Source organism: Gordionus sp. m RMFG-2023, chromosome 4, assembly GCF_954871325.1.
Source record: "Gordionus sp. m RMFG-2023 chromosome 4, tfGorSpeb1-WG-v2, whole genome shotgun sequence".
NCBI classification, from domain to species: Eukaryota; Metazoa; Nematomorpha; class Gordioida; order Chordodea; family Parachordodidae; genus Gordionus; species Gordionus sp. m RMFG-2023.
In genome coordinates, this window is record NC_088778.1 from 18,230,141 (window position 1) to 18,242,807 (window position 12,667).

The window sequence follows — 12,667 nt, forward strand, 5'->3', positions numbered from 1 at the left end:
TGGTAAATATAATGTTTCCAAATATCTGCATTTTTCCGTCCTCCCTAGCCTAACTTTATAAAATTTGAGGTGGATGATGAATATTGGCTTTGTTGTCCAATGCTTTCTGATTCAGAAATATCTATTATACCAATAGGTTGAATATCTATTTATTAAATTAAATATTTATAGCATAGCCAGCCAACCCAATATGGCAATCAATAAGTTAGTCAGTAATATATATATGTCAAAATCATCAGATCCTATAATCATCATATCAGAATTTTCTTATAAAATATTTTTTACAAACTGCTCATACAATTGATAAATTATCCAAAAATGTAGATGATAGCTTATAAAAAATTTATCACAAAATTATAATATATATTTTAGTGAATTTGGATATAAATGAAAAATAAAGTTTTAAGTTTAAAAATACTATTACATGTACTTATATTAAATTTTATATAGATTTACTTACAAAAATGATTTGGATTTATAGGTTTTAATTCCAAACACTGTACATAAAATTTAATTATATTGGGAAAAGAATCAAGAATATAATTTTATAAAGATAATATAAATTTTTGTGAATTTTTCATAGTAGAATAATGAAAGTTTTAGATTATTTGATTTGGGCAATAAAAAATTCCTACTGAGATTCAATGATGATCTTTAATCCCAAACACTACTTTGTTGTTATTAACATAAACAGTAATATTCTTTTTAATGTGGGGAAATAATAAATTGTCAAAAAGCTATGCAACTTAAATAAGTACGAAAAACTCACATTAGCAATATTTTACAAATTAAGTGGTAAAAACTTTAGGCAAAAAGTCAAATTTATGATTTCTCCATCATCAAATGAAAAGAAATATCAGGTTTGCCCGTCATTCTTGATGTGATTAACAGTTTATTATAATTGTATATGTTATATAAATTACCTTCTTCGTCCATCTCTATCATAAAAGAAATTTCTAAAGTAATGGTCTATTATGAGATAAATTAAAATGGAATTTTAAAATTTGGCGCAATTTTCATTATTCCACTAGATTTTATTAAATTGAAATAATTCCAAATAATATATGATTATTTTCCAATATATATTAATTATTTTAGTCGAATAATCTCGAATAATAGATAATAAATTATTCGACGAATAATATATTTTCCTTACTCGAATAATTGTGTTATTCGTATTCCTAAAATACGAATCGAATATCGAATAACAAATTCGTTTTAGGTATATATCTGGGTTTTTATAAATATACCAATTCAGCATCTTGTAGTTCATTTTCCACTAATATGAAATCAACTTTTAAAATTATAAAATAGATTATTTTTTATTTAATTAAAAAAGAAAGAACACTTTTGACAAAATGCATTTGCATGTTAGATTGACTAAAAATTAAAATTGTACCTAAATTAAAAACTATTTAATACAGTAAAATATAAAAAATTAAAATGATGCAGTTGGTTGGAGATTATCAAGTTTTTTTCAAAAATTTTTTAATATATTCCCCCAATTAAAATTTTTATTTATCCCATCCTCTGAGCCAGTTAAACGTGTTTAAAATTCTCTTGTTTATCTGATCAAAATTTTAAAAATAAATAAAAAATTATAAAAATATCTTATATTATAATTTATTATTTTTATATAATTTTGTTTGTATTATATATAGGAAAAAATTATTAAAAAAGAACCCATCTTATAATATATTATTTTTGTATAATTTTATTCATATTATATACAGGAAATTTTTGTATATAATATTTTATTTATCAAGTAACATGTTCCTTTTTTCATAAGTTAATGAATAACACATTCTCTTTTTTGACATAAGTTTCTTTTTTGAAGTAAAGTTTACAGCACTAGTTAAAACTGATTATTAATCATATTTAAAAGAGTATAAATACCAAAAGTTGACATGTATTTTTAAAAATTTATTCAAATTGGGTATTTTACCCAGGATTGAATTTTATTCAACTCTTCTTTTACAATTCTTATTGCCATAACAGAATTTGACAGGGGTGCTTTTTAATTGATTTTGTAACATATTTTAATAAAATAGGTTATAATCTAATTAACTTATTCTTCATTTCTTATCAGGAGAGTTTAAACACAAATTTGGGTTAAACCAAGATTCAGTGTAACCATAAATATAAAAATGTATCCTGTTTTAAATTAGGATATCTTTTTCCATATGGATGGCTTTTTTAAAAAAAATAAATAAGTAAAATAAATGGAAATAAGTATTTTCACAAATCTCATAATTTATTTTTAATCTAATATCACATTCTCTAACCATGATCATTTGAATTATGTACAAATAGTTAAAATATTTTATACATATACTATTAAAAATATCACAATGCTCTTTTAATAATTATAATTATTCACATATTTTATTTTTACCATCTCCAAATGATTGGGTCATAAAATCATTTGAATTATTTACATCATGATTTATATAAGGCACACCCCCATTAAGATGACTAATCAACATATCTGGATTATTGGATGCTAGGTGGTTCATGTATTGAACTTTTTCAAGATCTTTATAATGAGTTGGTGCATTTGTAGAATTGTTATTAATTAAGCTATATAAATTAGAATGAGCAGGCTGATTAAATTGAGTGGACATTGTTATAATTGGTGGTGAGGATTGCTGAATTGAATTATGTGGGGAAATGTTGTGATTAACAGAATTCGAGAGTGGTATTACATTAGGTTGATATATAATTTCAGGGTTTGAATATATAATAGCTCCTGGTGATATCATTCCTGTAATCTATATTTGTACAATTTTTTAGATGTCTAATTATAAGAATACTTGATTATTTATCCATCTTGCTTGTGCTGGAAATGAGGGTTGGGGTGGTGATATTGGACTAGCACATGGATTCTGTTATTTATTTATATTATTCATAAATTTGAATATATTTAAATTACAGCATTTGGCACTGGAAAAGATGGATAATAAAATGGTTGAGCAGAATATAGTATTGGGACATTAACCTATATCTTATAATAATATAAAATAGGATAATTTAATAACTTGATGGGAAAGAGGGCTTAAATTATGTTGATTTAATCCATTAGTATTTCCAAGATTGTTAGAGCTATTGTTTATAGATGGCCCAGGGGAGAATAAAAATCCTATCAATTAATAAAAGTAATTAAAATTTTTAAAACCAAAACCTGAAGAAAATGATGAAGGTGAAATTAATGGTGAATTGAGACCATTAATAACATTTCCATTGTTAGGGTTGATATATATTTGTGAAATCCCTAATCCTGGTGGATAGAATAATGCTCCCATGGAAGGATTGTTGTGTGTAACTTGATTACTGTATTCTAAATGATTTAAATATAATTAAATATGCAAAGAGATTATACCTGAAAGTGTATGTAATTTTGAGTTTGGCTGCTATAAGCAATCTTAAAGTTATATTAAAAATATTATTTACTTGTTTTTTTATTGCTGGTCCAACATTAAGTTTTCTTTCTTTAAATATTAATAATTCTGCCTAAAATTTAGATTATTTTAGAAAAATCTAGAATTAACTATACTATCTGCTGAACTTTCTTTACATCGTCTTCTGATTCAAAAGTTACAAATCCATACCTTAATTATACAGATAAAAAAAAGTAATAAATTAATATACCCTTTAGAAACTCCAGCTCTATCAACTATAATTTTCACATCCTTCACTAATCCATAGTCAGAAAAATATTTAAATAATTCAGTTTCAAGTGTCTATATATTACATAATTATCAAAAGGTTAATAATAAACAGATATTTTTACCTGTGGTGGAATACCACCAACAAAAATTCGATTAGCTATAATTATACCAAATTTTGGTGGATGTGTGCTTGCATTAATGCTAGCTTTTTCATTACTATTTTCTTTCATTGACTAGAAATATGTTATCAAATAAATAAAATTAATTTTACGTACCATTTTCAAGTAATTAACTATTAAAAACCCTCATATGCTGTAATCTTTGAATACATATCTAAAATATATAATAAATAATGGATATTAATTGAATATGTATACTAAATGGCCTAAAGTTTTATTTGCCTTGAAATTTATAATATTCAAATTTTCAATTAATCAGGTTTTCACATAGTATATTAGTATCTTAATTATATTGTTAATTGATACTGACATTTTTGGAATATATAAAATTTTAATATAGTAGCACCATGTTTAATTTTTATCCGAATCGAAAAAATATATGGAAATAAACAAAACATTATTGTTTACTTTTATTTTATTTTAAAATATTTGAAATATTACGAAAAACATTTTATTTTTCAGAGGGTTTTTTTTGAAATTTTTTTTATTTATGGTGATGTCAATAATAATCATAATTTAACAAGTTCGATCAAATAATTCAAAAAAAAAACAAATAGCAAATCTAGAATAAGAGAATTTTTCGTTTTTTTATTTTCGGAATAAAGCTAAAAATTTATTTAAATTTAAATAGGAAATTTTATTTAGGAAAAGATTTTTAAAATTATTATTACCGCTCTTTTTATCAAATATATTTGTGCAGAAAAATAAATGTGAAAGTAAATAATAATTTAAGAGTTGGTAAAAGTATAAAGTCTGACTTACCAATCAAAAAAGATGAAACTCTTCATTTTATAAAATTCCATGACAACGTGAGTTTCAACCTGAACCTCAGAATCTTCTAAAATTTTTACTAGAATTTGGTTATATTTAACTAAGTAAAGAATTAAATTTCAGCCTCCAACTCCAAACAGCGGTTGAGATATGGGCCACTAATGTCGAAATATGGGGCATTTTGAACAAAATGTTCGCTCTTTTATTTTAGATATATTTGAGCTGAAAGCGGAATTTAAATTTATTTATATAGCCTAATGATATGCCTCCAAAATGATATAAAGTTAAATATTGTTAAAAAATTTGTCAAAAACTGAAAACTATCATAAAATAAAAGCAGTATTTTTTTTTCTCTTAAATTTTATATACATATATAGATATAGGACATGAGTAAATATATACATTATCAAGTTGGGCTGAGCTAGAAGAAATTGCATTTTAATTATTAGTCTATTGCAAATATTCTTAATGAATATTTGATATTAATCAATAATTGTAACAAAAGTAAAAGCTATCAAATACTTTATGTTTAATATGAGGAAGGAACTTTGATTTATTTATTTGATGAATTGAATTCTCATCTAAAAATTACAAATAAAAAATTCTTATATATTGTAAATTCAATAATTTTCACAATATGAAAATAATTTAACCTTAATTTAATTTTCCCAAAGTGACAATAAAGCATGAAACATTTGTATACCGGTAACGGGTTTGAACCTTTGAACACGATATCTTTTACCTATGCGTAATTAATTCCAATAATATTTGCTTTATAAAAATTAAATGAATCTAAGGTGTTTAATATTTGATTCTCGTATGTACGCTGAAGGTAGCTTTTTCTGCTAACCTTTCGGCAATGTTTGCAAATGACATTCCTCTGTGATTTCAAATTCAAGTTCATGCTAGCCTAGATTATAAATTTTATCCATATATTTTAAAAAAACATTTTTGATAAATTTTGATTTTAAGAAAACCAATTATTTTAGTTTAGAAAGAAAAGAATTGATCTTAAATCTGCAAATTTATTAAATTTCATTTTATAAATTAGAATATAATTCCTTATGATAACATAATATTAATATTTTCTTCAATTGGTCTTTCTTGTAACCTTTATTGATATAAAACGGGTTTTACCAAGCATCATAATACTCTTTTAATCGGAATTATAGAATTTTTGAATAATATCTATAAAATAATCGAAAAACACTTCCAGCCTTTATAATATTTGTATTGGATAAAACTTCCTTTCTTTTCCATGACCAATTTTTTGCTATCCTTGTTATGGATTCAGTCGTAGAAAATCTCCTTGTTTTTAAGGTCCAAGATTTTGGTAAAATCGTTAATATCTGATTTTTTTTCATTTCGAGAATGTGTTGTTAATTTCAATTGCTTAATAATTTCATATTCATCCGTAATATTAAAATTATCTTCTGAAAATACTTTTCAAACATATTTCTTATTTTTTATGTGATATAATGAAAATTTTTTTAATACCCGGACTCGGCCTAATATCTTAAATCGTCTATTATCTGTAAAAAGTTTAAAAAAATATAATATAATCTGTAAAAATAAATATAATATATTCTAATAAAGTACAGGCCCTCGCCTAACCTGAAAATATAAAACTCGGGCTGGGCTATGCTAATGGTACCTCTGCATGTCTCTGATTTAATTACATAAAATATAAAGATTTTTGCTTAAATATATTACAAATAATGATTTATCAAATATTTATTACGAATTTTAACAATTGACTAATGATCATATCTAAGAAACCTGAACTCGGCCCAACTTGAAAATTTGCATATTTATTTATTAATATATAAAAAATTTAAGAGAAAGAAAAATACCAATTTGATTTTAGGACCATTTCCGGTTTTTAAAATTGTTTTTAACAATATTTAACATTAATAAATATAAAGGTCTACCATGCTATATAAATAAATTTAAATGGCGCTTCTAGCTCAATTATATCTAAAGATATTTAAAATTAAAGAGAGAGCATTTTTCCCAAAATGCCCCCTTTTCGACTTTTAGAGTACTCAGCCACTGTTTGGAGTTGGAGGCTAAAATTTTATTTTTTTCTTAGTTATAATATAAACAAACTTGTAAAAATTTTAGAAAAACCTAAGGAGGTCGGGTTGAAAATAGTGTTTTTTTTGATGATTTGTCATATAATAAATTCACCATATATATGTCGTAATTTTTAAAGGGATCATGACTATCCGGGATCTTCACGGGATTTAAAGGGATCCCTTTAAAATTTCAATTTTTTAAAGGATTATCACGTTTTAATCGTGATAAAGAGGAATCTTATTTTAAAAGCGTTTTCCACGAGTTTCGTTGCGTTTTTTAATTTTCAATTTTGTTTTTTTGGCCTTATGATATAAGATATGTCTAGTATAGGGTATCAATCGATAGCTAATCAAAAGATCTATTCAACTGAAGGTCAATCTCTGCCCCATAATGGGCGGTCTAAGGGGTAGGGGTGGGGGGGGGTGTAAGAAATATTTTTTTTGATATGGGTATCAATCGATAGCTAATCAAAAGATCTATTCAACTGAAGGTCAATCTCTGCCCCATAATGGGCGGTCTAGGGGGTAGGGGTGGGGGGGGGGTGTAAAAAATAATTTTTTTTGATATGGGTATCAATCGATAGCTAATCAAATGATCTATTCAACTGAAGGTCAATCTTTGCACCATAATAGGCGGTCTAGGAGGGGTGGGAGGGGGGGGTGTAAAAAATATTTTTTTTGATATGGGTATCAATCGATAGCTAATCAAAAGATCTATTCAACTGGAGGTCAATCTCTGCCCCATAATGGGCGGTCTAGGGGGTAGGGGTGAGGGGGTGTAAAAAATATTTTTTTAAATATGGGTATCAATCGATAGCTAATCAAAGGATCTATTCAACTGGAGGAATCACTGCCCCATAATGGGCGGTCTAGGGAGGTAGATGTGGGGGGGGGGGTGTTGTAAAAAATATTTTTTTAAATATGGGTATCAATTGATAGCTAATCAAAGGATCTATTCAATTGGAGGTCAATCTCTGCCCCATAATGGGTAATCTAGGGGGGTAGGGGTAGGGGGGGGGGTGTAAAAAATAATTTTTTATGATATGGGTATTCATCGATAGCTAATTCTTCCTCTTTCTCCTTCTCTATTTTAAAATATTTTTTAAATTTTTAATAATATTATTAAATGTCATTTCCATTTTATTTAATATAAAAATTATATATGGGAGGATATCTGTTATTTTTTAAGGAAATGATTAATGATAAAAATACTAACAAACATATTCTTTCAATTTTGGAATATTTTCTAAAAATATATTTCCAAGAAAATTTTTTTTATCATCAAAAAAAGGAAAAGATAAAAAAATTATAAAAGGGGGGGGGGGGAAGTGAAGATTTAGAATATTTTTTTTTTACTTAATTTCAAATTTCTTTTTTATATATTAATAAATTCAAAATATTATCATTTTTAATAATGCCCCAATTAGTTATGCCTGAAAATCAAACCCAATATCAAATTTATAAAAAAATTCTAATGACTAACAACTATACAATCATTCCTGGAATAGATGCCAAACTAAAATCTAAAATTAAAGGACTTTTTTATTTAAAAAATAATATTATAATGTGCTCGAAAAAAAACAAGCCAATTATTATATTATCCGAATTGGATGAAATATTTAAGAAACATCACAATGATAAAAATCATACAGGTAAATGTTTATTGAATTACTATTTTTCTTAACTAGTGCACGTGCTTCTAACGATTCAAATTATAATATATACTATTATTTTTATTTGTATTCCAATAACTTCATTTACAATCCGAACCAGCCAGAATTTTTTTTAAAAATATTAGGCCTTACCCAGCCCGAACCTAAATTGTTTTGTAAAAATAACACCAGGCAGGGCTGGAGGCGTACCAGGAATTTGCAAATGTCAATAAATCATGGTTTCATTGTATATTATTTTATAATTTGAATGTTAGATAATTTTACAATTTTCATTTAAGATTATTTTACAATTTTTTTTAAAGATTATAAGAATAATTTTTCAATTAGATATTTTTTAATAATATACAAAAAAATAAATAAATTTTAGGGTAAATCTATTTTGTCAATTATGTTCGGATTAGGAATTTAAGGGAAAAACTGGTTGCGTCGGATCTTGGAAAATATTTTACTTTCTGCGCATGGTTATAATTTAATCGAAAAGGAAGAGAAACTTTATAAATATCTAAATGTCCTGGTTCGACTTATTGGTAAACAGCCGACTGTTTGGATAGCTATAATAGCTTCGTCTAAACAGCTTCAAAAGTAAGATATAAACAATAAAACGAAAGAAACAAATCGAAAAACACAAAAAAAATATGAAAAATAACAATGCCATGAAATACTAAACATACCAAAATAGAGTTTCCTAGTTCAAAAGCTGTCTAGCCTAGGCTAAACAGAAATAAGTATCAAAATGAGTCGAACTAAGACACACCCTTAGGTTTTTAAATTTTATTTATTTATAGTATTAAAAATTAAAAAAGAAATGGGTATTACATTTGTTATTTCTCTTCAAGTTTTATACTAAAATATAACGAAATTCAGCTTATTTTTTTTAGTTTTATTCGGTTTTTATTTTTTCTATATAAAAAAACTTATATTAACCGAAACGAAACAAAAAATAATATCAATTTCCCCAAACCAGAATGAAGATACATGATTTATTTCAAAAATGGTTCGGGAAATTAACGGGCCCCTATCACTCTTATGCTGAATTATAAAAATATAGTGTAAAAATCATTTAAAAAAAATAAAATAAAAGGGTATACCTCGTATTGAAGAAATAAAATAAGATCTTATAGGAATGTGTTGACAGAATTTGCGGATGAATTGAAATATAATTTTTAAAAAAATAATAATAAAAAGTGACAAATTTTAAATCAACAAAAAATCTATAATTAAAAAAAGAAATGAAGGTTTATTTTTATTTCGAGGGAACTAGGTTAATTTTTGTAGAAATAATACTAATAAAATGATATATGTAAATTAGTTTTATCAATATAATAGATTATCATCATTACCAAAATGAAATGTAAAAACAAACTCAACTTACCGTTTTAAAATTTTGGCCTAATAACTTGAATTCAACTGAACCATGTTATAAATTGGTTCAACATGTGTTTTTATTGACATGTAAAATAGAAAATATTAGCTTAAACTTTAATTTTTTAAAAATTTTATTATGATAGTGCGTGTAGCGCTAATAATATTAGCTGAATGCAAATTATTTTTATACTTAATGTTTATTTATTTAAAATGTATGTGTATTGTTATTTTTATGACAATAATATATTCTCGTTTGAAAATACATACTATGTTTATTCTAGTAGTATTTCAAAATTTATAGAATATTAACTGTAATATTATTTATTCAAATTTGTTTAAATTAATATTAATATGAACGAATCGAATATACAAGTACTAAGTATAATTAATAAATATTATGCGAATAAAAAACACGGTTTGCACTAGTAATCTTTTTATTTTCCCAAAAATTTAGGAGTGAACACAACTATCAAATCGATTGAAACAATATATGCAACTGTTCCAGTGAATAAGCTCAAAGATTATATAAAAAATTGTGAGGTATGCTCATTAAAGACGACGTTGCCGAAGGCCCCAACTGGTAAAGCTATAAAGTCAACGGCAGTATGGGGTCGAGTTGTAATGGATCTTATTGATTTTAGTAGCACTCCTGATGGAGAATTTAAATACATAATTCACTTTAAAGACCATTTTTCTAAATTTACATACGCAAAGCCTCTTATATCAAAACAAGGGGAACAAACAGTAAGGGTTATACGAAATTTGTTTTTTACTTTCGGTCCTCCAAAAATTTTACAAAGTGATAATGGACGAGAATTTAAAAGTAAATAAAATTATTGATTTGTCTAAAAAAATATTTGTAGATAAAATGGTTGAATCTATGTTAAAGGATGATTTTCCAGGGGTAATATTCGCACATTCGCGACCACGCCACCCAGAAACCAATGGTTTAATTGAGCGAGCAAATGGAACTTTAGAGTCGCGAATAAGCGGTTACATGTTGGAAACAAAAAAATATGATTGGGCGACTGCGCTCCCTAAAATTGTATTTAATATCAATCTAGGATTTTCTAGAACAATTAAAAATACCCCATTTAATGTATTTTTCGCTAGAACACCTTATTCGGTTGATAGCGAACAGGAAGTGATACCAGAAATAGTTAATGTGGATTCTGATCATGAAGAAATGAGTAAAAATCTATAATATTTAAGAGGGCTCAATATAAAAAATAATATATCGAAATTTATAAAAAAATAATTAAAATTCTTAAGGGCTATATAATTTTTAAAAATTTAAATCTCCGCATCGCCACCAGCCTCCAAATAAAAAATAATTATTTTATATTTAAAAATATTTACCCCCTAATTCTATAAAGGTTTGGTTCATACTCTTCCGAGGTTAACATCAAGAGAAAACTCATTAGAATATCCTGATGAAATCAGTAATAATAAAATATGTTAGATTTAAATATATATTATTGTAACTCTTAAATTTTTTAAAGGTTTAATTCAAAATTTATAAAAAAAATTAATAATTTTCAGAAAATTTAAACCTCTGCATCGCCACCAGCCTCCAAATAAAAAATCATTATATATTTAAATATATTTACTTCCTAATTTTATAGAGGTTTGGTTCATACGCTTCCGACATCAAGCGAAAAATCATTGATAGAATATGATCCTGATGAAATCAGTAATAATAAAATATGCTAGAATTAATATATAAATTGTAACTCCTAATTTTTTTAAAGATTTAATTCAAAATTATCGAAATTAATAAATTTTTTTTATAATTTTCAGAATATTTAAACTTCTGCATCGCCACCAGCCTCCAAATAAAAAATCATTATATTTAAATATATTTACCCCCTAATTCTATAAAGGTTTGGTTCATATTCTTCCGAGGTTATCATCAAGCGAAAACTCATTGATAGAATCTGATCCTGATGAAATCAGTAATAATAAAATATGTCAGAATTAATATATAATAGTAATTCCTAAAATTTTTTAAAGGTTTTATTCAAAGTGTTACACCAAGCTCACCGTTAAATGATAACTTATTGATCGATTCTAATCCCGATGAAATGAGTAAAAAATGAATGATAATAAATATTGTAAACTTAAAATTAAAAGGTTTAATTTAAAATTCTATTTAAAGTTCATCATATAATGTCAATGGATTGATAAATTATTCTTTTATCTGATGAATATAATAAATTTAATGAATATTTTACTAACTCTAGCCTACTAATTTAACTCTTCATTTTTATATTTTATTTTAAACCAGATTTCCCCAGTGTTTCAAATTCAACATATACAAATACTTTATTTCTTCTTTATAACCAGAATAGTAGTAATACTCCTGAAGCATTGGCGTACGCAGCGGGGGGGGGGGCAGGGGGACAAATCAGCCCCCAAAGCCAAAAAATGCAGATGCCGGATATATTTTTCAAAAATATTATTGTTTTATTAATTTATATTTGTTAATATTTATTCGTATCTCATATTAAATATATATTATATTACATTTATTATCACATTCATAAGTTATTTTATCAATTAATTTCGATTTCAAGTTTTCCGGCGTAATATTTACTTATTATTTTTAAATTTTTAGTGGCGTAATATTTATCTACCATTTTCAAATTTCTAGTCAAATAATAATTATTTCTGAAACTTCTGGTCCAACAGGGAAAAAGAAATTTCAACCTTGTCCAACGAGATAGAGCCTCTTCCATCAAGCACTAACAGCTATTAAGGAGTTAGAAGAGCCAATTATTTGCTATTACTGAAATATTACAATGGCCTGAAAGAAATATTTCCTCAGAAGCAAGAAAATTATTGGATTCAATGCTTATTCCAAATTTTATTTCTCATTAGAATGTATTATTTAATTATACAACTATTTTAAGTATTACTTTTCAAAAACATGA

The 12,667-nt window shown here is 25.5% G+C and overlaps 2 protein-coding genes across 3 annotated transcripts; one reads left to right on the plus strand and one right to left on the minus strand.

Annotated features, from left to right (window-relative positions):
- Positions 1 to 2,256: 2,256 nt before the first annotated feature.
- LOC135928251 (deleted in azoospermia protein 4-like) lies at positions 2,257 to 4,215 on the minus strand. 2 transcript variants are annotated; one of them, XM_065464657.1, is made up of 12 exons: positions 4,046 to 4,215; positions 3,944 to 4,001; positions 3,791 to 3,901; positions 3,649 to 3,740; positions 3,554 to 3,608; positions 3,451 to 3,510; positions 3,380 to 3,407; positions 3,182 to 3,337; positions 3,039 to 3,139; positions 2,933 to 2,998; positions 2,814 to 2,885; positions 2,257 to 2,771 (listed from the first exon to the last, which is right to left on the minus strand). In XM_065464657.1, the coding sequence occupies exons 2-12, from the start codon at positions 3,944 to 3,946 to the stop codon at positions 2,373 to 2,375; spliced, it is 1,143 nt and encodes a 380-aa protein (XP_065320729.1). In that variant the 5' UTR covers positions 3,947 to 4,001; positions 4,046 to 4,215; the 3' UTR covers positions 2,257 to 2,372. The 2 variants fall into 2 exon arrangements, with proteins under 2 accessions (XP_065320729.1, XP_065320728.1); XM_065464656.1 differs by having other exon boundaries at positions 3,380 to 3,410; positions 4,046 to 4,214.
- A 5,870-nt stretch (positions 4,216 to 10,085) lies between these two features.
- On the plus strand, positions 10,086 to 11,833 carry LOC135928690 (KRAB-A domain-containing protein 2-like). Its single transcript, XM_065465146.1, has 6 exons — positions 10,086 to 10,113; positions 10,189 to 10,557; positions 10,598 to 10,924; positions 11,111 to 11,176; positions 11,618 to 11,689; positions 11,748 to 11,833. Exons 1-6 carry the CDS (start codon positions 10,086 to 10,088, stop codon positions 11,831 to 11,833), a joined length of 948 nt encoding a protein of 315 aa, XP_065321218.1.
- The last annotated feature ends 834 nt before the right edge of the window (positions 11,834 to 12,667 follow it).